Source organism: Rhinopithecus roxellana, chromosome 14 (genome assembly GCF_007565055.1).
Source record: "Rhinopithecus roxellana isolate Shanxi Qingling chromosome 14, ASM756505v1, whole genome shotgun sequence".
NCBI lineage: Eukaryota > Metazoa > Chordata > Mammalia > Primates > Cercopithecidae > Rhinopithecus > Rhinopithecus roxellana.
Genome location: NC_044562.1, coordinates 31,081,223 through 31,108,291, shown reverse-complemented (window position 1 = coordinate 31,108,291; position 27,069 = coordinate 31,081,223). Strand labels below are relative to the sequence as shown.

Below are 27,069 nucleotides of genomic sequence, written 5' to 3'. Positions count from 1 at the left end.
CTCACGAAGCCATCATTATACTAGGAGAGAGAGACAATGAAATTGACACTAGTAAAACATACAGTATGTTAGATAGTGATACATGAAAGGAGGAAATACACAGTAGGAAGAGGAAAATGAAAGATCGGAGCACAGTATCTGATAGGGTGGCAAGAAAACACATCACTGAGCAAATGGCCTTCATGTAAAGATCTGGAAAAGTGAGGGCACTACCTAAATGAGAATATGGGGCCAGGTGTGGGGGCTAGTGCCTGTAATCCCAGCATTTTGGGAGGCTGAGGTGGGAAGTTGGCTTGAGCCCACAAGTTTCAGACCAGCCTGGGCAACATTGGAAAACCCCATCTCTACAAAAAATAAAAAAAATTAGCCAGGCATGGTGGTGCGCACCTGTAGTCCCAGCTACTTGGGTAGTGCACATCTTAAAAGAACTTTAAAAATTGGTAAAGCAATCATTCAGTTAGTGTTCCATTAAAACATCATGCAGTGCCGGGCGCGGTGGCTCAAGCCTGTAATCCCAGCACTTTGGGAGGCCAAGACGGGCGGATCACAAGGTCAGGAGATCGAGACCATTCTGGCTAACACGGTGAAACCTTGTCTCTACTAAAAAAAATACAAAAAACTAGCCGGGCGTGGCGGCAGGCGCCTGTAGTCCCAGCTACTCGGGAGGCTGAGGTGGGAGAATGGCGTAAACCCGGGAGGCGGAGCTTGCAGTGAGCTGAGATTCGGCCACTGCACTCCAGCCTGGGCAACAGAGCGAGACTCCGTTTCAAAAAAAAAAAAAAAAAAAAGCTAGAATGTTACAGCTGGAAAAGATGTCAGTGAACACTATCATTTTGAGCAGCCTGAGAAAAATAGATATGGAGGACAGAAAATTGGAGAATCAATATGGATTTTGAATATTTCTGAAGAAAATTCCAGAATGGAAGAGAAGCAGTATTTAGAGAACGGATTTCTAGAGCTGGAGAAAATCCCAAAGCTTCCGATGAAAAGGCTCTACCATATTAAGGCAAAAGTAACAAAAAGTGTTAATAACTAGATGTAAAATAGTGAAACTGTGAATTTCAAGAATACCACAGATTTTCAGGAAGAAAAAGAAAAAATTCCCACAAAGTCAGGTTTCTTATGAGTGGCACAGAGTAACAGGATATGACAGGGCAGTATACTTAATATATTGATGAGTAAAGACTATGTGTGAGTCAGTAATTCTGCATTAAGTCATGTGTGAAAGTCATAGAAATAATTCTCTTTTATATAGAGACTGTGAAGAATTACACTGTATCTGAAAAAAATCGATTCAGAGATGTATTATAGATGACTAGAAGATTAGTCAAAGTGAAATATTTTAAAGTGATGTGCAGGCTATAGAAATCCTGGTAAGTATGAAAATTAATTTAATGTAGAAAGTAAGTGTGGATAATTACTGTAAATATGGTTCAAAAACATTGCAAAGGTAAAAATAATTCAAATTCGGATCTATTTTGTAAAAAAATATTTTTAGTAAAAATAATGTGGGGTTCAACCAAAAAAGCAAGTAATAAGGTGTGTTTTTTTTTGTGACAAAGAAAAACATTCCCAAACAATTCAACATTCTACACTGGAAAAGATGTAGAATCAAAAAAATAAAACCACAGATCAAAATTAAGTGTTTAGTCAATACTAAAGCATATAATAAAGTATTTAAATTTTCCTCAGTTCTCACTCCACCAAGCATTTTTGTTTTGTTTTGTTTTTCTGAGATAGGGTCTTGTTTTGTTGCCCAAGCCGGAGTGCAGTGGCGTTATCATGGCTTACTGCAGCCTCAACTTGCAGTGTTCAAGCAATCCTCCCACTTCAGCCTTCCAAGTAGCTGGGATTATAGGTGTGCATCACCACACCTGCCTAATTTTTGTATATTTTGTAGAGATGGGGTTTCCCCATACTGCCCAGGCTGGTTTTGAACTCCCGGGCTCAAACAATCTGCCCACCTCATCCTCCCAGGGTGTTGGGATTACAGGCATGAGCCACTGTGCCCAGCCTAAGCATTTCCATAGAAAGATAAAGATTTCAAAAAAAAAAAAAAAAAGGTTGATATAATCTGTTGGTTTATATTTCCCTATGACATAGAAAGGAAGATGAGATAAAAATTCATTACTCAGGAGGCTGAGGTAGGAGGATCACTTGATCCCAGGAGATCTAGGCTGCAATGAGCTGGGGTTGCGCCACTGCACCCCAGAGCCTAGGTGACTGTGTGAGACCCTGTCTTAACAACAGAAAAGAATTCATGGCATCTGGTATATCGTAGGAGAGTTTTAATCACTTGCCATAAAGAAGTAAAAAGGGAAAATCATTTCTTAGACACTACTTACGCTTTACAAATGATGGAGTGCTGAACCTCAAACTCCAAATTAGTAATAACAGGGCAAGTGTATACTCTGGTAGCTGAAATATCTGGTGAATTTTCTTCTCCAGAAATAGGTTCAGTCTTCCAAGTTTTATTTAATTTTTCCATATCTTCTTTCAACTGGTCCAAACACTGACTTAAAAATTCATGAGCATCCTAATAAGACAACAATATCTTTAATCAGAAAAAAACATTTCTAGTCACAATAATAGCTCACTGAGGCTGGGCGTGCCTCATACCTATAATTCCAGCACTCTGGAAGGCTGAGGCAGGTGGATCACTTGAGGTCAGGAGTTCGAGACCAGCCTGGCCAACATGGTGAAACGCCATCTTTATTAAAAATATAAAAATAGGCCGGGCGTGGTGGCTTAAGCCTGTAATCCCAGCACTTTGGGAGGCCGAGACGGGCGGATCACAAGGTCAGGAGATCGAGACCATCCTGGCTAACCCGGTGAAACCCCGTCTCTACTAAAAAATACAAAAAACTAGCCGGGCGAGGTGGCAGGCGCCTGTAGTCCTAGCCACTCAGGAGGCTGAGGCAGGAGAATGGCGTAAACCCGAAAGGCGGAGCTTGCAGTGAGCCGAGATCCGGCCACTGCACTCCAGTTTGGGCGACAAAGCGAGACTCCGTCTCTTAAAAAAAATAAATAAATAAATAAAATAAAAATAAAAATAAAAATAAGGCAGGTGTGGTGGCGGTCCCTATAATCCCAGCTACTTGGGAGGCTGAGGCAGAAAAATCGCTTGAACCCAGGAGGCGGAGGTTACAGTGAGCCAAGATCGCATCATTATATTCCAGTTTGGGTGACAGAGCAAGATTCCGTCTCAAAAGAAGAGAACAAAACCAACAACAAAAAACAAAACAAACAAAAAATAATAGCTTATTAACATTATAATTTATACAGCGAAAGCCCTTGGAAGTCAGTGACATATGTGAACAAAGTCGGGTTTATTCTTATAAGAATTTGGGGGGCTACATATTTGGTGAATAAAAACAAACGACAGATTATATATTCTTAATAATTTTATCAGTAATAACTCCTCACTTTGTTAAAAAAGGTAATTTTTGCAGCGAACACAGTCCAGGTCCTTGCACTGGTAAACCAAATCTATATATTAAAATATGGTACAATACATAGAAGAGTCACATTTAGTCTTACTACAACTCTTTAGGTTTTTCTTCTTTCCTTCTTTTTTTTTTTTTTTGAGACGGGACTACAACTCTTTAGGTTTTTCTTCTTTCCTTCTTTTTTTTTTTTTTGAGACGGATTTTTGCTCTTGTCACACAGGCTGGAGTACAATGGCACAATCTCGGCTCACTGCAGCCTCCGCCTCCAGGGTTCAACCGATTATCCTGCATCAGCCTCCCAAGTAGCTGGGATTATAGACATGTAACGTCACGCACAGCTAATTTTTTTGTATTTTTAGTAGAGACGGGGTTTCACCTCGTCAGTCATGCTGGTCTGGAACTCCTGACCTCAGGTGATCCACCCACCCCAGCCTCCCAAAGTGCTGGGATTACAGGCATGAGCTACCACACCCAGACTCTCCTCAGGTTTTTCAATCTATAATGAACACACATACACAAATCTTGTTTTAAAAGAAAAATCAAGAAACACACTAAAATCATATCAAGTTCCATGATTTCTGAAATGTTATTTATTTAATTTTAATTTTTATTTTTTTGAGACGGAGTCTTGCCCTGTAGCCCAGGTTGGAGTGCAATGGTGCAATCTCAGCTCACTGCAACTCTCTGCCTCCCAGGTTCAAGAGATTCTCTTGCCTCAGCCTCCTGAGTAGCTGGGATTACAGGCGTGTGCCACCATGCCCGGCTAATTTTTTTTTTAATCTTTAGTAGAGACAAGGTTTCACCATGTTGGCCAGGCTGGTCTTGAACTCCTGACCTCGTGATCCACCCGCCTTGGCCTCCTCAAGTGCTAGGATTACAGGCATGAGCCACTGCACCCGGCCTATTTTATTTATTTTTATAAATATTTATTTATTTTTTGAGATGGAGTCTTGTTCTGTCACCCAGGCTGTAGTGCAATGGTATGATCTTGGCTCACAACAACCTCTGCCTCCCGGGTTCAAGTAATTCTCCTGCCTCAGCCTCCCGAGTAGGTGGGATTACAGGTGCATGCCACCACAACTGGCTAATTTTTGTATTTTTAGTAGAGACAGGGTTTCGCCATGTTGGCCAGGCTGGTCTCAAACTCCTGACCTCAGTCACCTCAGGTGACCTGCCCACCTAGGCCTCCCAAAGTGCTGGGATTACAGACATGAGCCACCATGTCAGGTCTCTGAAACGTTTTAAAACAATTAATACTCACATTCTGCATATAACCAGAGAATCTCTCTGCTGTAGCTGAAATGGCATTTTTAACCTTCTTGAGTAAATCCTTTTTGGTCTCTGAATTACAGATATCTTTTTTAACAAGCAAGTGTGCAAAGCGTCTGGTAAAACAAAAAACACAAAGTTAGCATGACATGGCATGATATTTTAAAGAATAATTACTAATAACGGCACAGAAAATTTTTGAGTATCTAAAATTCCATTATTCTATAATCAATGAAGTAAAAGGTTACTCAATAAGTACAGTACATAATGATTACCTGATAAGTGCATTGAGTGGAATTTTCTTCCATGGGATACCTTGTTTAAGCAAGTCATTTGCAAATGACTGGAGTGAAAACAGAGATTGTAGAATAGCATTCATATAGCAGGTATTTCCCAAATTGGAGAAGCTGAAAATTAAAGAAATAGTGCTTTAGAAGGCAACAGGAATTCCTAAAGTATGTTCAGTATAGTAGGAGTTCTCCACTTTAACATGTTTCAGAATCATCTGGAGGGCTTGTTAAACTACATATTACTGGATCCTAACCCCGAGGTTTCTGATGCAGTAGGTTTGGATACAAATGTGCCCAAAAAAAGAAGGCACAAAAATGTCCATTTCTGACAAGTTACTAGATCATGTTGATGCTGCTGGTCTGGGGACTGTACTTTGAGAACCACTGCATTATGACATTAAAATAATAGGCCAGGCGTGGTGGCTCATGCCTGTAATCCAAGCGCTTTGGGAGGCTGCGGCAGGCAGATCACTTGAGGTCAGGAGTTTGAGACCAGCCTGGGCAATATAGTGGAACACTGTTTCTACTAAAAACACAAAAATTAGCCAGGCGTGGTGGTATGCGCCTGTAATCGCAGCTACTTGGAGGCTGAGGCAGGAGAATCACTTGAACCCAGGAGGCGGAGGTTGCATTGAGCCGAGATTGTACCATTGCACTCCAGCCTCAGCAACAGAGTGAGACTCTGTCTCAAAATAAATAAATAAATAAATAAATAAATAAATAAATAAATAAATACTTAGTTTGATCTAATGGAAAAGTACACATTTTCAAAATGAATGCTAAACATGACATGACTGGGGGCTTACCTAAAGTGCTATTCATTCTTACTTATAATTTATTTTTTTCACTTAAATATAACTTATTCATTTCTCTGAAAATGAATGCTCAGAAAAGGAACTACTGGGTCATAGAATATATGTGTTTAGGTACTGCCAAACCGTTTTCCTAAGTACAAACATATTTTAAAACCTTTTTATGTTGGGCACAATGGCTGATGCCTATAATCCCAGAACTTCGGGAGGCCGAGGCAGGTGGATCACAAGGTCAGGAGATGGATACCATCCTGGCTAACATGGTGAAACCCCGTCTCTACTAACAATACAAAAAATTAGCTGGGCGTGGAGGCACGTGCCTGTAGTCCCAGCTACTTGGGAGGCTGAGGCAGGAAAATCGCTTGAACCCAGGAGGCAGAGGGTGCAGTGAGCCGAGATCACGCCACTGCCCTAAAGCCTGGGCAACACAGTGAGACTACGTTTTTTAAGAAACAAACAAACACTTTTTATTTAGAAATAAATTTAGACTTCCAGAAAAGATGCAAAAATCTTTACCCATATTCACCAACTATCATACTTCTGTAACATGCACTTCATCACTTAATATCCCTCTCTCTATATATTTTTCTGAAACCATTTGAGTAAGTTGCATTTATTAAACCCCTTTAGTTCCAAATACTTTAGTGTGTATTTCATACGACCATTCTTATAAATAACCAGAGTACAGTTAATTTAACTGTACAGCATCAGTAAATTTAACACTGATACAATATTCTATCTAATATACATTCCTTAATTCAATTTTCTCAATTGATCTAAGGTTCTTTATGGCTTTTTTTCCGTCACTTACGTACAAGATTCAGTCCAGGATCACATGATGTTTTCATGTCTCTTTAGTTTTCTTTAATCTGGAGTAAGTCCTCAGCTTTCTCTTACATGACACTGACATTTTTGAAGAACACAGTTCTCCCTACCCCTGGGTTGTTTTATTTTTGTTTTTGAGACAGGGTCTTGCTCTGTTGTCCTGGCTGGAGTGCGGTGGTGTGATCACGGCTTACTGCAGCCTCAACCTCCCAGGCTGGAGCAATCCTCCTACCTCAGCTTCCCCACTACAAGTGTGTACCACTATGCCTGGGTAATTTTTTAATTTTTGTAGACACGGATCTCACTATGTTGCCTAGGCTGGTATTGAACTGCAGGGCTCAAGCAATCCTCCTTCCTTGGCCTCCCAAAATGCTGGGATTACAGGCATGAGCCACTGCACCCAGCCTGTTTTTTTTTTTTGTTTTTGTTTTTTGTTTTTTTTTTTGAGACAAGAGTCTTGCTCTGTTGCCCAGGCTGGAGTCCAGTGGCATGATCTCAGTTCACTGCAACCTCTAACTCCTGGGTTCAAGCAAGTCTCTTGCCTAAGCCTCCCAAATAACTAGGGTGACAGGCATGTGCCACCACACCCAGCTAATTTTTGTGTTCATTTATTTTTTTTGAGACGGAGTCTTGCTCCGTCACCCAGGCTGGAGTGCAGGGGTGTGATCTTGACTTACTGTAACTTCCGTCTTCCAGGTTCAAGCAATTCTCCTGCCTGAGCCTCCCGAGTAGCTGGGATTACAGGCATGCACCACCAGGTCTGGCTAATATTTTGTATTTTTGGTAGAGGTTTCCTTATGTTGACCAGGTTTGTCTTGAACTCCTGACCTCAAGTGATCCGCCCGCCTTTGCCTCCCAAAGTGTTGGGATTACAGGCATGAGCCACCATGTCCAGCTTGTATTTTTAATAGAGAGAGTGTTTCCCCATGTTGACCAGGCTGGTCTCGAACTCCTGACATCAAGTGATTCACCTGCCTTGGCCTCCCAGAGTGCTGGGATTACAGGCATGGGATACCTCACCTGACCTAGCCTTATCTTTAATAGAACGTCCCTCATACTGGGTTTGCTGTTTCCTCATGATGAGATTCAGCCCAAACTGGAAGAGCACACAAGCAAACAGTGATACCATGTCATCCTTTTTTTTTTTTTTTTTGAGAGCTTGTTTGGAGGTTCTAGCAGGGGAGTGCAGCTACTTGTATACCCTTGACTGAAGACCAGTCCTCCTCTATTGGGGATGGTCATCCTCTTTGACTGAGCAAGCAGGTTTGGGATGGACGCACATGGGGTGGTGAGGGAGGAAAGGGATACCCGCCGAGCCAGTCAGATCAGCCAAATCAACCCTGGTGGACAATGGGGTGACAGAGGTCACAGCCAGATCGCCCTCACATCCAATCCTTTTTTTTTTTTTTTTTTGAGAGGGTCTCATTCTGTTGCCCAGGCTGGAGCATAGTGGCACAATCTTGGGTCCCTGCAGCCTCGACCTTCCTGGACTGAGATGATCCTCCCACCTCAGTTTCCTGAGTAGCTGAGACTACAAATGCGCACCATCATGCCAGGCTAATTTGCTATTTTTTTGTAGAGACAGAATTTCATCATGTTACCCAGGCTGGTTTTGAACTCCTAGGCTCAAGCAATCTGCCTGCCTTGACCTCCCAAAGTGCTGAGATTACAGGTGTGAACCACATGTCTAGTGGGTACTGTATCCTAAGGGCAACACATCCAGGAATACATGATATTCCTGTGTTGCCCATGGGTGATGTCAATTTTGAGTACCTGAGAGAACTACTGTTTTTGCTTCTGCCTATGAGGAAGTATGAGAGTCTGGAATTACCTTCCTACTATAAACAATGAAAAAACTGGACAAAAGAGAGAAAATAGCTATTTGCAGATACCAGACAAAAGGCAACACAAAACAGTGATCCTTAAGAGAAGGAAAATAAATGATGTGAGCCCTACTATTACCCAGATTTTCTGTCTGGAGGCAATTTGTGAACTGCAATTCAGGGAGCACACAAACAGAGCCCAGAAATCTTACCAAGTTGAGCTAAGAGAAACGAGTTTGAAAAGCTGAGGTTGCTGAGATTTCTGGGACCGAGTATTTGAGAGGAGGGAACTGAGCAAAGGAAAAGCTCCAGAAATCTGCATAGCAGTCTGCTTGAATATTTGGCTGAATACCAACCTGTGTATGCAGAGTGAAACTCAGTCTTCTTGACACTAATCAAGAACAACTTCAAGGAAAAGAATGTTTACTGTGGAGCTATTGGCCAAACAACTCCCAGAACTCATGCAGGGACTAAAATTCCACCAGTTTGAATTTCCACCAGTCAGAGTAGCGAGACCTAGATGAATTCACAGTGTTAACAGAGACCTCAAAGGAACTATGCTTTAGGAAAGGAAGCAAATTAGCCTTAGAGTAAAGGATACTCTATATTCAAAAAGAACTTAAGCAGATCACATAGCTGAGAAAGAAGAAAAAAAAACAGAAATGAAAAAGAAGAACTTAAACTGGAGTTTCAAAACAATCAAAACCACTGCAGACAAGGATATTAAAACGACTACTTAAAATATGCTCTACATGATCAAGAATGGAAAGGAAATCATAAACATAACGAGAAAAGTGGAAGATTTTTTAATGACTCAAATTAAACTTCTAGAGATGAAAACCGCAATATTTAAAATGAAAATTTCACTTGATGGGATTAATAGCATATTAGACACTGTAGAAGGAAATATCAGTGAACCTGAAGACACAGCAACAGAACAGATTCCCACTAACCTGTGGGATGATATCAAATACGATTATATTTATATCAAATATAATTGGAATCCAGAGGAGAGAAGAGTCAGAAAAAAAATCTGAAAAAAATCGATAAAAACGTTCAAAATCTGATAAAAACCCACAGATCCAAGAAGCTCAACAAATCCCAAGTGAGATAAACACGAATCAAAATGAAGCCCATCAAAATAAAACTGCTAAAAATTAGCAACAAAGAGAAAATCTTGAAAAGCAGTCAGAAAAAAACTGTCTCAGCATCTTCAGGGAAAAAGATTAAATCACTTACAAGTGCAGAAGAATTAGACTGGCATCTTATTTCTGAAAAGCAAATACAAAGCAAGGTAACAGTAAAGTAGCATTATAAGAAACCCAAGGAAAGAAAGCATGACCCAAGGATTTTGGGTCCGAACTATTTTTCAAGTATCCAAGCTAGAGAAAACATTTTGAATATGCAAGAACTAGGGAAACAAAGTACATAATTGTAAAGTTAAGACTAAAACAAGATTAAGACCATAGGCTTCTAGTCAGAAATTATACAAAACAGAAGACAAAGAAAAGATATCTTTAAAATACTGAAAGAAACACACTATCAAGTTAGAGTTCTATATAAGCTAGATTTCTAGATCCAATGGAAATATCTTTTAAAATTAAAAGCTAAATCCTTTTTCTGACAAACAAAATCTGAGAATACTTGCTGCCAGGAGACATGCACTGTAAGAAATGTTAAAACGACATTCTTCATGCAGAAGGAAAAATGATACCAGATAGAAACTCAGATCTGCACAAAAGAATAAAGAGCACTTAAAATGGGAAATCATGTGGGAAAATACAAAATACATTTCTGTCTCATGTTTTAATTTCTTTAAATACTACTGGACTGTTTAAAGTAAAAAAATAACACCAAATAATACACTTTAAATAGGTAACTACATGGTACATGAATTAGTAAGGCTGTAAAAAAGACATAACTACGTATTGTGGGATGTGTAACATACATAGAAGTAAAATGGGCTGGGCACGGTGGCTCATGCCTGTAATCCCAACACTCTGGGAGGCCAAGGCGGGCAGATCACTTGAGGTCCGGACTTCGAGACCAGTTTGACCAATATGGAGAAACCCCGTCTCTACTAACTCTACTAAAAATACAAAATCAGCCAGGCATGGTAGCGCATGCCTATAATCCCAGCTACTCTGGAGGCTGAGGCAGGAGAATTGCTTGAACCTGGGAGGCAGAGGCTGCAGTGAGCTGAGATCACGCCATTGCACTCCAGCCTGGGCAACAAGAGCAAAACTCCATCTCAAAAAAAAAAAAAAAAAAGAAGAAGAAAAAGAAGTAAAATGTATGATAATAATATAAATGGTGTGGGGTAGGAGGCAATAATGGAGATAAAATGAACACAAAGGAAAGAAAGAAAAGAGAAACAAGTAACCAAGGACAGATGGAACAAATAGAAAACAATTAGCAAGATGGTGGACTTAAATTCAGCCTTATCCATAATTGTGAAAAATGTTAATGGTCTAAATACTTCAACTATCAATTTAGACTGGATGATCTAATCATAAAAATGTGGAGTCACTATTCATATAAGACACAGTAGACTTCAGAAAAATATTATCAGGGATAAAAAGGGGCGTTTCATAACAATAGAGAAGTCAATTCATTAAGATGTAATTAATATAATCCTAAATGTGTATGTGCCAAAAACAAAGCTATAAAATACATAAAGTAAAAACTGACAGACCTGGAAGAAGAAATATATAGGTTTCTGGCCTAACATACAAATTTCTGACCTAAGTTCTACTTTATTGGGTATCAGGACTGCAGCCTCTGATTTCTTAATTGTTTTCATTAAATAATCTCTCCTTCCCTCTATTATAATACTTTTTGAATTACTGTTCTACGTATATTTCTAGTATGCAGCACAGAGTTCAGTTTTGCTTTGCGAGACAGTTTTAGACTATTTTTATATTGCTGTTAACCCCTTTATCATAAATTTTTAAAACCATCTAGCCTGCCCATTTTATTATTTTATGTTAGAGACAAGGTCTTGCTCTGTCACTTAGGCTGGAGTGCAGTGGTACGATCATAGCTCACTGTAACTGTAAACTCCTTGGCTCAAGCGATCCTCCAGCCTCAGTCTCCCCGGTAGCTGGGATTAAAGACATGTACCACCACGTTGGGATAATTTTTTATTTTATTTTAGTATTTGCAGAGAAAGGGTCTTGCTATGTGGCCCAGGCTGGTCTTGAATTCCTAGCCTCAAGTGACCCCCCATTTCGGCCTCCCAAAGCGCTAGGATTACACATGTGGGCCACTGTGCCTGGCCTAGCCTGCCCATTTTATTTATTTATTTATTTATTTATTTTTGTAGAGACAGGGTCTTACTATGTTGCCCAGGCTGGTCTTGAACTATCAAGCTCAAGTGATCCTTCCAACTTGGCTTCCCAAAGTGTTGGGATTACAGGCGTGAGCCATTGCACTCAGCCCATTCATTTTAAATGGTATCCTTTGACTCACACCTATTACTTTATGAAACAGTCAACTACATTATTCTACTTTCTTCCTTCTCTCTCTGCCCATTTTCTTTTAGTTGCAATCTTACTACTTTATCAGAAAAAAAAAATTTGGGGGGAAATAGTGTCTCACTTTGTCACTCAAGCTAAAGTGCAGTGGTGTGACCACAGTTCGCTGTGGCCTCGACCTCCCAGGCTCAAGCAATCCTCCCACCTCAGCCTCCCAAGCAGATGGAACTACAAGTGTGCACAACCATACTCAGCTAAATTTTTTTTTGTATTTTTTGTAGAGACGTGGTTTTTCTGTGTTTCCCAGGCTGGTCTCGAACTCCTGAGCTCAAGTGATCTGCCTGCCTCAGACTCCCAAAGTGCTGGGATTACAGGTGTTAGCCATCATGCCCAGCTGACATAATGTTTATATACCATTCTTTTATATGTATTCTCACCATTGTTTGTCTTAGTTCTATAACTGAATACATGAAATGTTCATCATTTATGCTTTTGTCAATGTTTCTCCAGTTACTCTTGGATGCATGAAGCTCATTTTCTGTACAGTCCTCAGGAAGAGCAAATGTGTGTATAGTACTCCAAGTTCTTATACTTCAAACTTTTTTTCTCTAGCTTGCATATTTGACATCTTGGCTTGGCATGAAATATTTGTTTCACGCCTCCTTTCATCGAGTTTCTTGAAAATGATGTTAATGTTATCCTGCTCTACATGATGATTTTGAGAAGTCTGATGCCAGTCTATTTCTGTTGCCCTTGTAAATTATTTCATCTTTTTGATTAAGGAACTGAGGATCTTCCTTGTCTTTAAAGTCTAATAGTCCTACTAAGATTTGTCTTGAATATTCTAGGTCAATTTTCCGGATACCTGGAAAACTCTTTCAATATATAGATTCAAGACTTTTATTTCAGTGAAGTTTTCTTGGATTATAGTTTTTTTGTTGTTTTTTTTTTTAGACAAGGTCTCGTTCTCTGTCTCCCAGGCTGAAGTGCAGTGGACTATCATGGCTCACTGCAGCCTTGACCTCCTGGGCTCAAGCAATCCTCCTGCCCCAGTCCCCTGAGTATCTGGGACCATAGGTGCACGCCACCAAGCCCAGCTAATTGTTGTACTTTTTGTAGAGATGGGGTTTCACTATGTTGCCCAGATTGGTCTCGAATTCCTGGGCTCAAGAGATCTACTCACGGCCGGGCGCGGTGGCTCAAGCCTGTAATCCCAGCACTTTGGGAGGCCGAGACGGGCGGATCACGAGGTCAGGAGATCGAGTCCATCCTGGCTAACACGGTGAAACCCCGTCTCTACTAAAAATACAAAAACTAGCCGGGCGAGGTGGCGGGCGCCTGTAGTCCCAGCTACTCGGGAGGCTGAGGCAGGAGAATGGCGTGAACCCGGGAGGCGGAGCTTGCAGTGAGCTGAGATCTGGCCACTGCACTCCAGCCTGGGCGGCAGAGCGAGACTCCGCCTCAAAAAAAAAAAAAAAAAAAAAAAAAGAGATCTACTCACCTCTGCCTCCCAAAGTGATGGTATAACAGGCATGAGTCACCATGCCAGCAGGATTATAGTTTTTTAACACTACTTCTGTCTCAATGCTTTGATCTTCTTCTTCTGGGACACTAATTATATGTAATATGGGTGTATTCTTTGCCTTTTTCTAATTCAACTACTTTCTTTCCGGCTTTTTTTTTTTGAGATGGAGTGTCACTCTGTCACTCAGGCTGGAGTGCAGTGGCGCGATCTCAGCTCACTGCAACCTCCACCTCCTGTGTTCAAGAAATCCTCCTGCCTCAGCCTCCTGAGTAGCTGGGATTATGGACACACACCACCATGTCTGGCTAATTTTTGTATGTTTAGTAGAGACGGAGTTTCACCATACTGGTCAGTTTGGTCTCGAACTCCTGACCTCAGGCGATCCACCCACCTCCCAAAGTGCTGGGATTACAGGGATGAGCCACCGTGCCCGGCCCTTTCTGGTTTTTTATACTTCTTCTTTTTTTTTTTTCTTTTCCGACTTTCCTTTTTAAAGCCTATTTTCATTTGAAATTATTTTCACTTCGGTATCTTCAATTTAAAACTTCATTTTCAATATACCTTTTCTTCTCCATCTTTTCTGAGTTCAAGTATTTGCCATTTCATTTATTCTTGCTTGTCCATTGTGATCCTTAGTTTGAATCTTTTTTTTTTTTTCTTTTTGAGACAGAGTTTTGCTCAAAAATGTTTTTTCTAGAGATGGGTATAGGTACTATACAGAAATGAAAGAGACACTGGAGGAGTCTAGAGCACCAAGGGTGGCAACTCACAAGGCTCTGAAAAGAGTCTGAAGGAGGTGAATAACAGAAACCACAAGTAAACTAAAAAATATACAAGAGAAGGCAACAAGAAAATGAAACAAGTAAGATCAGGGTAGACAGAGACAAAGACCCAGATGAAGAATGGTTATGAAATGGGATAGATAAGACCAATATAAAATGTTGTCTGGTTAGGAGGCAGCAAGATAACTGAGGTAGAACAATTAGAATGAAGGACAAAGGAAATTAAGCATTTGACTGGAAAGCAAACATCATAGAAGAAAGAGTAGAAAAGATGAAGATTAGAGAAAGCAACAGGTAAGCAGAAAGGAGAGTGAATTGTTTTCACTGCAAATTTTATGATGTTTTCTGCAAATATATGAAGCATATAAACTACTATGAATAAGCCACTTGGCATATACCACTCATTCAAGTAATGTTGTAAGTTTAAAGCTGGTATAAAAGCAGTACTTTGAGTGAGATTAAAAACAAATAAGTTGATAGGTTATGAGAGAGCAGTCTGGTAAAAATAATTAAAAATTTCAAACTGCCTTCCGTAGTCTTAATCCTTAACAATTTTACTTCCAATATTTTATCCTATAGAAAAGTTCCAACAAGCATTAAAAATATACATATATGTATAACAATGTTCATTCTAGCTTGAATTATATTTGGAAAAAAGAGAAACCTAAATGCACACTTACGTGGTTGCAAGTTCTGTGTTAATATACAAGGGTGCCAAGATTAATGTGCAGTGAAAAAGATAACAGAGAAGCAATATAGCATAGTGACGAAGAACACAATTGGAGCACAACTGCCCGGATTTACTACTGCTGTACTACTGACTATATCACTTTGAGCAAATTAATTAACTTTGCTAAGTCTTACTTTATTCATAAAACCAGATTTTTAATATATCTATCTCAAAGACTTGTTGTGAAGATTTAAAAGAAAAAAAAATCAATTTAAACACTTAGCAGACAGTATCTGCCACACAATAAATACTTTAGGTAACAGAGCTACTGGCCAGGCACAGTGGCTCATGCTTGTTATCCCAGTACTTTGGGAGGCTGAGGAGAGAGGATTGCTTGAGGCCAGGAATTCTACCAACCTGCAACATAGTGAGGTCCCATTTCTATTTAAAAAAAAAATTAAAAAGATAGCTACTATAATTACTACAGTTATTATACTATGATCTCCTTTTTGTGTTTAATAAATATATAACCATGAAGAAACTAGGGAAAATATATAAAAAATGTTGAAAGTATCTCAGCCACAGAATGAAGTGTAACGGGTTGGAAAATACACATTTTCTGCTTTAAAATGAATATTATATATATTCCAAAGTTCTAAAACTGTTTGGCGAACAGAAAATGAAGTTAACATTACTTATGGATGTAACAAATCTTTAATAAGTGATCTAATTTCTAAATATTTTAGAACTTTAATGTGACTCCTTTAATTATGTTTTACACCAAAGCACACTTCTATTGAATCATTTATAAAAAAGAAAGTAAAATGAAAGAATTAACCTACCCCTGCAGTTGCTGCTGTTGGTGAGAGGAAAGGGGCACTCTTGGTTTATTCCAGCCAGTGTAATCCTGGTTACACCTCAGTTTTTTAACAGAAAGAGGAGCCGGCTGAGGAAGAAATCCCAAACTTCTTTTGGCAGAGGGAGTCTGGCTTGAAACATTAGTCCTACAAAAAAGCATAAATAATGAAGAAGCAAAATAAATTTTTGAATACTACTATTTTCCCTGAATAGATTAAGAGAAGTCAATGTTTAAGGAAAAAAATCTTGAATTTAGGGAAATATCAGTAATAATGATTACTTAAGGGAAAACTCTACAAACATAAACTAGCAAATCTGTTCCTACACAGATGGAGAGGGTTATAATACATAACATATTTAACCTACAACCAAAATAATCCATGTGAATAGCCTGAAAAAGAAAACAATATATTATAGTTTCACTGTTATCCATTTTGCGGATACTACATTAGTTTACCTAGTCTTGAACAGATTTACTGTATACTTTTTCCACTGTTACAAATAATACAACAAACATTCTTACCCAATCTCCTTGAGAAATTCCTCTAGTTTATATGCATAGAAGTGAAAATGTTAGAGGTATTTTCAATCTTCATTTTTAATTTTTTGAGATATTGTGATTATTTTCCAAAAAGGCTGCACCAGTTTATACTTCAAACAACAGTGACTTTCCATTTCCTCATATGATTACATTACTTACTATTATCAGTTTTAATTTTTTTGCTGGGTCCAGTGGCTCACGCCTGTAAGCTCAGTACTTTGGGAGGCTGAGGCAGGTGGATCACGAGGTCAGGAGATCGAGACCATCTTGGCTAACACGGTGAAACCCCGTCTCCACTAAAAATACAAAAAATTAGCCGGGCGTGGTGGCGGGCACCTATAGTCCCAGCTACTTGGGAGGCTGAGACAGGAGAATGGTGTGAACCCAGGAGTAGAGCTTGCAGTGAGCCGAGATCGTGCCACTGCACTCCAGCATGGGTGACAGAGCAAGACTCCATCTCGAAAAAAAAAAAATTATCTTGTACCGTAAGAGCACAGAAATTTTTTCCTGTATTTTCTCTTAACAGTTAAATTTTGCTTTCCCTTCTATTTAGGTCTTCAATACAGTTACAAGTGTCTTTTTCTGTATGTTGTGAGGCATACTTTTCTAAAAGATTTACTTTTCTATAAGGCAAACCAATTGCTCCCAAATTACTGATTGTTTGGGCCATGTGTTAGTTGCTGTTTGGTTTTTTACCTAAAAAAAATTTGTAGCACAGTGGCTTATGCCTGTAACCCCAACACTCTGGGAAGCTGAAGCAGGAGCATCAGGAGTTTGAAATCAGCCTGGTCAACATATCAAAACACTGTCTCTATTATTTTAAAATTAAGGCTGGGTGCAGTGGCTCACACCTGTAAACCCAGCACGTTGGGAGGCCGAGGCAGGTGCATCATCTGAGGTCAGGAGTTTGAGAACAGCCTGGCCAATATGGAAAAACCCTGTCTCTACTAAAAATACAAAAATTAGCCGGGCATAGTGGTGCACGCCTGTAGTCCCAGCTACTTGGGAGGCTGAGGCAGGAGAACTGCTTGAACTTGGGAGACGGAGGTTGCAGTGAGCTGAGATCACGCCACTGCACTCCAGCCTGAGGGCAGAGAGAGACTCTGTCTCAAAAAAAATTAAAAAAGTTAAAAATTAAAAATAAATTGTGAAATAGAATACTCATATGGGAAAAGTGTATAAAAATCAAACATGGAACGTAACAAATTTTCATAAAACAAACACTTGTGTAAACAACCTTATTATTGTCTAAACCCCAAGTTTCCCTTCCAAGTACAACGCTGCATTCCTCTAACCTAAAAGTTAGCATTATCTAATAGTTTTATCCCTTACTGCAAACCCTTAAATATTGTACTTTGGATAATATGGGATGTATCTATTTTCATCTTGTTTACAATCTTTCCGCATCTTTACATTGTAGTTGTTTCTCTTTTACATAGCACATACATTTTCTTCTTCCATTAAATCCTGTATATCTCTTTAACTGGAATATTTAGTATATATTCATATAAATTTTATATAAATTTAGTATATTATATCAGTAATGTCAGTACTGATTTATTTCTTGAATTTTATGATGAATTTACTATTTGTTCTACATGTTCTATGTTCCTTTTTTTCTTCTTTATGCCTTCTTTTAGAATATTTGACTATTTATTTCATTGTCTCCCCTCCGTTAGTCTGGAAATAATATAGGCTTATATATATATATTTTATATTGTACATATTATATATATTATATATATTTTTAACAGACAGGGTATTGCTCTGTCACCTGGCTGGAGTGCAATGGCACAGTCATAGTTCACTGTAGCCTTTAACTCCTGGGCTCAAGCATTCCTCCCACCTCAACTTCCCAAGTAGCTGGGACTACAGGCATGCACCACTATGTCTGGCTAATTTTTATATTTTTTTTGAAGAGATGGGGTCCCGCTATGTTGACCAGGCTAGTCTCAAATTTCTGGACTCAAGCGATTCTCTCATCTTGGCCTCCCCAAGTGCTAGGATTACAGGCGTGAGCCAACCATGCCCGGTCTAGAACTTTAATGGATGTCCTAAAAATTGTATTATGCATTAAAAATAAAAACAACTTTATTTTAGTATAGTTGACATACTATAAAATGCACACATTTAAAGTGCATAACTTTAAGTTCTGACACATATACACTCATGAAATCATCACTAGAATTAAGATAGTGAACATATCTATTACTCCCAAAAGTATCCTGGTGCCCGTTTGTATCCCTCCCTCCCACTCCTCTCTGCCTGTGACCTTGTCTCTATGACCAGGCAACTACTGATTTGTTTTCTGTCACTATAGATTACATTTTCTTTTTTTTTTTTTTTTGAGACAGAGTTTCGCTCTTTTTGCCCAGGCTGGAGTGCAATGGCGCGATCTTGACTCACTGCAACCTCCGCCTCCCAGGTTCAAGTGATTCTCCTGCCTCAGCCTCCCGAGTAGCTGGGATTACAGGCATGCGCCACCACCTCAGCTAATTTTTTTGTATTTTTAGTAGAGACGGGGTTTCTCTATGTTGGTCAGGCTGGTCTTGAACTCCTGACCTCAGGTGATCCACCTGCCTCAGCCTCCCAAAGTGCTGGGATTACAGGCGTGAGCCACTGCTCTCAGCTAGATTACATTTTCTAAAATTTCATATAAATGGAATCATACAATATGCACTTTCTTATGAGGTCTTTCACTCAGCATAATTATTCTGAGACTCATCCATTCTGCTGTGTGTATAAACAGTTCATCCTTTCTATTGCTAGACAGCATTCCATTGTATGAATATACCACAATTTGTTTAACCACTTACTTTCTCTTTTGAAATAGTTTTATTTTTTATTTTTTGAGACAGGGTCTCACTCTGTTGTTCAGGCTGGAGTACAATGGCACCATCACAGCTCAGTGCAACCTCTGCCTCCCAGGCTCAAGAGATCCTCCCATTTCAGCCTCCCAAGTAGCTGGGATCACAGATGCACACTACCACGCCCTGCTAATTTTTTTTTATTACTGTATTTTTGGTAGAGATGAAATTTTACCATGTTGTCCAGGCTGATCTTGAACCCCTGAGCTCAAGCTATCCACCCGCCCCAGCCTCCCAAAGTGCTGAGTCACTGCGCCTTGCCTGAAATAGTTTTAAATTTACAAAAAAGTTGCAAAATAGTACAGAATGGCTTTCACTCAGCTACTCCTAATATTAGAATCTTATATAATCATAGTACAATGACCAAAACCAGGAAATTAACAATGATACGATACTATTAACTAGTAACCTACACATATTATTCAAATTTCATCAGTATTTTCACTAAAGTCCTTTTTCTGGCCCAGTATCCCACAGCGCAAGTAGCTGTCATGTTTCTTTACTCTTACAATCCTCAATTTCTTCTTTTTTTTAATGGCTTTGACAATTTTGAATAGTAATGGTCAGGTATTTTACTTTATTTCCTTCAACTGGGTTTGTCTGATGTTTTCTCATGATTGGATTGAGGTTATGCATTTGCAAACAATAACAGCTAAGTGACATTGTGACCTCCTCAGTGCATCCTATTACAGAGTCTATAATGACAATGTCTTATTACTGGCGATGGTAATCTTGATTTCTTGGTTAAGATATCTTCTGGGTTTCTCTACAGTAAAGTTACTATTTTTCCTTTTGTAATTAAGAAATATAAGGAGATACTCTGAGACTATGCAAATACCCTGTTTCTCATCAAACTTTTGTCCACTAATTTTAGCACCCGATGATAGATTTTGCCTGCAATTATTACTGTAGTATTTGATTAAGGTAATATTTTATTCCTACAATCCTCCAAAATTCTTAATTGGAATTCTTCTGTTAGGGAGAGCTGTTCAGTCTCTACACATTCATTCATTCATTTCAGTATGGACTCAGGCACATTTATTTCTTTCTACAGGTTTAATCCAATATTATCATTTTGTTACTATAATTGTTCTAATTTGGGCCATTGATAACCCTTTCAGGTTGGTTCCTGTATCCTTTGGACATTTCCTCTTACTTTTTTGTGCATATCTTTACTTTCTGGCACCACAAGATGTTATAGACTGATCTTGCATTTTCCCTGCTCTAGCCCTGGAATCAACAATTATTTCAAGGAGCTCTGCTTTCTTGTACTGAATAACAGTATTTAAAAATCAGGGTCTGCAAGCTACCACTGACTTTCTTCACAGAATTAGAAAAAACTATTTTAAATTTCATATGGAACTTTTTTTTTAAGAGCCTGTATAGCCAAGAGAATCCCAAGCAAAAAGAACAAAGCTGGAGGCATCATGCTACCTGACTTCAAACTATACTACAAGGCTACAGTAACCAAAACAGCATGGTACTGGTACCAAAACAGATACATAGACCAATGGAACGGAACAGAGGCCTCAGAAATAACACCACACATCTATAGCCATCTGATCTTCGACAAACTTGACAGAAATAAGCAATAGGGAAAGGATTCCCTATTTAATAAACGGTGCTGGGAAAACCGGCTAGCCATATGTAGAAAACAGAAACTGGACCCCTTCCTTACACCTTACATAAAAATTAACTCAAGATGGATTAAAGACTTAAATGTAAAACCTAAATCCATAAAAACCATAGAAGAAAACCTAGACAATACCATTCAGGACACAGGCATGGGCAAAGACTTCATGACTAAAACACCAAAAGCAATTGAAACAAAAGCCAAAATAGACAAATGGGATCTAATTAAACTAAAGAACTTCTGTACAGCAAAAGAAACTATCATCAGCGTGAGCAGGCAACTTACAGAATGGTAGAAAATTTTTGCAATCTATCTATCTGACAAACATCCAGAGTCAACAAGGAATTTAAACAAATTTACAAGAAAAACCAAACAATCCCATCCAAAAGTGGGTGAAGGATATGAACAGACTTCTCAAAAGAAGATATTTATGCGGCTAACAAACACGTGAAAAAAAGCTCATCATCACTGGTCACTAGAGAAATGAAAATCAAAACCACAACGAGATACCATCTCATGCCATTTAGAATGGTGATCATTAAAAAGTCAGGAGACAACAGATGCTGGCGAGGATGTGGAGAAATAGGGATGCTTTTACACTGTTGGTGGGAGTGTAAATTAGTTCAACCATTGTGGAAGACAGTATGGCGATTCCTCAAGCATCTAGAACCAGAAATACCATTCAACCCAGCAATCCCATTACTGGGTATATACCCAAAGGATTACATATCATTCTACTATAAAGACACATGCACACATAAGTTTATTGCAGCACTATTTACAATAGCAAAGACTTGGAGTCAACCCAAATGCCCATCAATGATAGACGGGATAAAGAAAATGTGGCACATATACACCATAGAATACTATGCAGTCATAAAAAACAATGATTTCATGTCCTTTGCAGGGACATGGATGAAGCTGGAAACCATCATTCTCAGCAAACTAACACAGGAATAGAAAACCAAACACTGCACGTTCTCACTCATAAGTGGCAGTTGAGCAATGAGAACACATGGACACAGTGAGGGGAACATCACACGTGGGGGCCTGTCGGGGGATGGGGGACAAGGGGAGGGAAGAGTGTTAGGACAAATACCTAATGCATGCAGGGCTTAAAACCTAGATGACGGGTTGATAGGTGCAGCAAACTACCACGGCACATGTATACCTATGTAACAAACCTGCACGTTCTGCACATGTATCCCAGAACTTAAAGTAAAACAAAATAAAATAAAATAAAATAAAATAAAAAATCAGGGTCTGGCACTAGGGATGCTCATGTTACTCGGGTGTGAATGCTTCAAGGTCCCCCCTAGTGGACTGAGCTAGGAAATGTATGTGTGTAACCCAAGACATACAAATGCATGCATGTTTATTTTGAATCAATCTATACATGTATATACATATATAAAACTTTGAGTTCATATTGACATCTCTGATTCTAACTGAACACCAAAGGTTCATACTAGTTTTCTTCCTTTCCTTATTTCTTTCTCTGACATTGCAAGTCTGGATCTCAATATCTACAATGTTTACTTGTTCAATCCAAGTATACACATGAGGTGGTTTCAGAACTGCTAACCCTACACCCTTGTGAGAAACAACTATGAACTAGAGTACAATATTTGTGTACTCGTGCATTTTTTATATATTGAAGTCTAGTGTTAGCTGATTCTTTTACCTTTTCCTGGATAATGAAAGAAACTAGGAACAATTTACAACATTTAATTATTCTGTGTCTTCCTTCTTCCCTTCTGGTTTATACGTTATTGTCATTTAAACCCAACAAGATATTACTATTGTTCTGTATAACAGAGTTTATCAAGATAGACAGCACATTAACTCTTTATTGTTCTTCATCCTTCCTGAAGCTCCAACCTTTCATCTGAGTTCTTTTTCCATCTGCCCAAAAACTTCTTTAGCATTTCCTTTAGCACATATTTGTGGGTAAATTCTGTTATTATTTTGTTTTGCATGATAGTATCTATTTCACCTTTACTTCGAAATTATAGAATATTTTCACAACAAATAAAATTCTATGTTGGCAGTTGTTTTATTTCAGCATATTGAAGATATTTCTGGCTTCTACAATTGCTATAACTAAAAGTCAAAGGTCAGATATTTTTGCTCCTTGGAAGCTGAAATGTTTTCTCCTGGTTGCTTTTGAGACTTTGTCTTTATTTCTACAGGTTCACTATGACATGCCTAAGGGTAGGTTCTTTTTCTCAATCCTGCTTGGTATTCATTAGGCTTCTTAATTCTAAAGTCTGATTTTATCACTTTTGGAAAATCCTCAGCCAGTATCATTAAATACAGTTGATACCCCAATGTCCCTCTTCTTTGAGACTTTAATAAGACACAACAGACCTTTTAACTATGTCTCCTACACTCTACTGTACTGCCTTTTTCATGCTTTATTCTAGAGCCTCTTTTGAGTCATCGTTCAGATCACTAATTCTCTCAATTACTATTTTTCCTTTTTTTTTTTTTTTTTTGAGATAAGGTCTCGTTCTGTCACTCAGGCTGAAGTGCAGTGACATAATCACAGCTCATTGCAGTCTTGACCTCCCGGGCTTGAGCGATCCTCCCACCTCAGCCTCCCAAGTAGCTGGGACCACAAGTGCAAGGCATCATGCTTGGCTAATTTTCTATTTTTTGTTGAGATGAGATTTCCCCATGTTGCCCAAGCTGGTCTCAATTATGTTTTATATGCTGGGAAAAAACCATCCAAAACAGACTTGAGTTTTTGTATTTTTCATTTCTAGATTTTCTATTTGATTTTTAAAAATATGTGATAATTTCAGAATTTTAGGTTTTCTACAGAAATCTCCTTTATTTCTTTTGATGTGTTAAATATTGTTCTTTTATAATCACTGACTCATTAATTCCAGAATACGTGGAGCCCTGTGGTCCACTGCCGATCTAAACTGTTTCTTCTAGTAATAATTCATGTTAACTTGTCTTGCTGCATGTCTGGACACTGAACAGTATTTAATCAAATCTAAGATACAGCCAATTATAAGACATAACATTTATTTCAGGTAGTACTAAGAAAGAAAAAATAATGCCAACCAAAGTATATAATGACTTCTATGGCTTAGAATTTTTACTTCTTACTGGAAGCTTTTTATGTAACTAGATATGCATTTTTATCATGTTGCTCTTATACAAAAAGAAAAATATAAAACTGGTTAAGGTATTTCTAATAACTCACATTCAGAATCTGAATCTTCTGAATCATTTTTCCCACCCAGGGTCATAGATTTTCAGCCAAACAGTGCTGCTGCCTGTGCTACTAAAAACAAAGGTGATGTTGTTTTTTTCTTTTCTTTTCTTTTTTCCTCCAATTAAGCCCAGCAGTGTGATGATGCTGCATTTCCTTTTTCTTTTCTTTTTTTTAATGCTGCATTTCTAAATAGTAAATATAGTGCCACACTATGTCTCCGGAGTTTTCTTCTAAGCCAACGACATTCATTTGGCAAGGTCTAATACTGAGGTTATTTTAATCTTACCAAAAGAAGCCCACAGATTTTCAGATCACAACTAGAATTCGCTGCCCTTTCTTAAGTGGTCATTTTAAATGGTCTGACTAAAAAATACAGTTTTTCAGTGATACCACAAATGACAACCAAGTCTGCTCATGTGCAGGTAATGCCAACCATGTTACAACTGCCTCCTGGCAGCAATTTAAAATGTCATAACATCTGATATACCTCTTTTCTTTCTTTTTTTTTTTTTTTTGAGACAGAGTCTCACTCTGTCACCCAAGCTCGAGTGCAGTGGCACGACCTCAGCTCACTGCAAGCTCCACCTCCCGGGTTCATGCCATTCTCCTGCCTCAGCCTCCCGAGTTGCTGGGACTACAGGCACCCACCACCATGCCTGGCTAATTTTTGTATTTTTAGTAGAGACAGGGTTTCACCATGTTAGCCAGGATGGTCTCGATCTCCTGACCTCGTGATCCACCTGCCTCAGCCTCCCAAAGTACTGGGATTACAGACATGAGCCACTGCGTCCGGCCTATACTTCCATTTTAAATACTAATGTGAAAAAAATGTACATCTTAGAATTACAGAAATATGTTGAGGTGTAGGAAAATGTCTTCCCCTAGAGATAATTTTCATTTAGTACATTTATTTTGTCAATCATCTAGGATACTAGCCACTTATAAGCAACTTAATTAAATTTCAGTGCTTGCAATAACTGGGCTATACAGATAAATAAAATTCACAGAAAGGCTGGCTTACTTCTAGCTCACCCTTATTCCCAGAGGGAACCCTTCAGTATACATTGAAATATGTGGAGTAAACTCTAGGCTCCCTATATTGGTAGATCCTAGCTTCTATTGTCCTTCTAGACTCATGAGTGTGTCAAAAGTACTGCTTAGTCTTTCAGCAATCTCTTCTGGTTCAGCCAACGTGCCTGGGAACTCTCTGGATTTCCTCCTCCCTTCTTGGTTTGGTAATTCCTCACACTCCTGTCAGTTTTGTTTTGTTTTGTTTTGTTTTGAGATGGAGTCTCCCTCTGTTCCAGGGTAGATGGAGTGCAGTAGTGGTAGGACCTTGGCTCACTGCAACCTCTGCCTCCTGCGTTTACGCTGTTCTCCTACCTCAGCCTCCCAAGTAGCTGTGATTATAGGCGCACACCACCACGCCTGGCTACTTTCTGTATTTTTAGTAGAGACAGGGTTTCACCACATTGGCCAGGCAGGTCTCGCACTTCTGACCTCATGATCCGCCCACTTGAGGCTCCCAAAGTGCTGAGATTAGAGGTGTGAGCCACCACACCAGCCTCCTGTCAGTTTTTCAATGCTCTTAAAATTCCTGCATTATTTTTTTTCCTTTATTTGAAACAGAGTCTTGCTCTGTCACCCAGGCTGGAGTGCAATGGCGTGATCTAGGCTCACTGCAACCTCTGCATCCTGGGTTCAAGCAATTCTCCTACCTCAGCCTCTTGAGTACCTGAGATTACAGGTGTGTGCCATCATGCCTGGCTAATTTTTGTATTTTTAGTAGAGACGAGGTTTCACCATGTTGGCCAGGCTAGTCTCAAACTCCTGACCTCATGTGATCCGCCCACCCATCCCTGCCTCCCAAAGTGCTGGGATTACAGACATAAGCCACTGAGCTTAGCCAATTTTTTTCTCTTAATTTTTATATGTTAAATTTTTTTTCAAAATTAACAATTCTTTATTGTCATCATCTAATACCTGACTCATATTTAAACCTTGCCAACAGCTTTTTTTTTTTTTCCCCCCTCAGAGATGGAGTTTTGCTCTTGTTGCCCAGGCTGGAGTGCAATGGAGCAATCTCGGCTCACTGCAACCTCCACCTCCCAGGTTCAAGCGAATCTCGTGCCTCAGCATCCCAAGTAGCTGGAATCGCAGGCATACACCACCACACCCGGCTAATTTTTCTGTATTATTAGTAGAGATGGGGTTTCTCCATGTTGGTCAGGCTTGTCTCAAACTCCCAACCTCAGGTGATCGGCCCGCCATGGCCTCCCAAAGTACTGGGATCACAGGTATAAGCCACCGCAACTGGCCCTTGCCAATAGCTTTACAAAAAAGTATTATTCCCAGTTTATTCTTATCAAGATCCAATCAAAGTCCATATATTACACTTGGTTTTTATATCTCTTAAATCACTTATAACCTTTAAGAGTGCTCTCCTGACTCCCTGCACCCTTTACTTGACACGACATCAACTTGGTGAAGAGACCAGGCCAGCTGTCCCTCAGAATAGCTGATATAGTTTGGATATTTGTCCCCGCCCAAATCTCATGTAAAATCTTAATACCCAGTGTTGGAGGTGGGGCCTGGTGGAAGGTGACTGGATCATGGAGGTGGATCCTTCGTGAACACTTTAGTATTATCCTGGTGCTAAACTTGGTGCTATTCTCCTGATAGAGTCCTCATGAGATCTGGTCATTTAAAAGTGTATGGCACCTCCCCCTTCTCACTCTCTTCCTCCTTCTCTAAGTGTTGGCTCCCACTTTGCTTTCTGCCATGATTCTAAGTTCCCTGTGGCCTCCCCAAAAGCTGACGCTGCCATGCTCCCTGTACAGCCTGCAGAACTGTGTGCCAGTTAAATCTCTTTTCTTTATAAATTATCCAGTCTCATATATTTCCTTATAGCAATGTGATTGCAGACTAATACAATAGGCTACTTTCAGATTTTGTCCAACTGCTGAATTTGTAGTGTCATTTAATTTATTCCACTAACCCATGCATTCCTTACCTTTAGA

At 39.3% G+C, this 27,069-nt stretch overlaps 1 protein-coding gene across 5 annotated transcripts in view; it reads right to left on the bottom strand.

The window, feature by feature from the left end:
• The window catches only part of USP37 (ubiquitin specific peptidase 37), a 121,782-nt gene that overhangs the window by 48,022 nt on the left and 46,691 nt on the right, over positions 1-27,069 (bottom strand). For all 5 annotated transcript variants that reach the window (XM_030916218.1, XM_030916214.1, XM_030916217.1 and 2 more), the window contains 4 exons: positions 15,764-15,925; positions 4,994-5,125; positions 4,711-4,834; positions 2,346-2,536 (listed from right to left, as the gene is read on the bottom strand). In XM_030916218.1, coding sequence (XP_030772078.1) covers positions 2,346-2,536; positions 4,711-4,834; positions 4,994-5,125; positions 15,764-15,925 — 609 coding nt within the window. The remainder of the gene's footprint in view (positions 1-2,345; positions 2,537-4,710; positions 4,835-4,993; positions 5,126-15,763; positions 15,926-27,069) is intronic.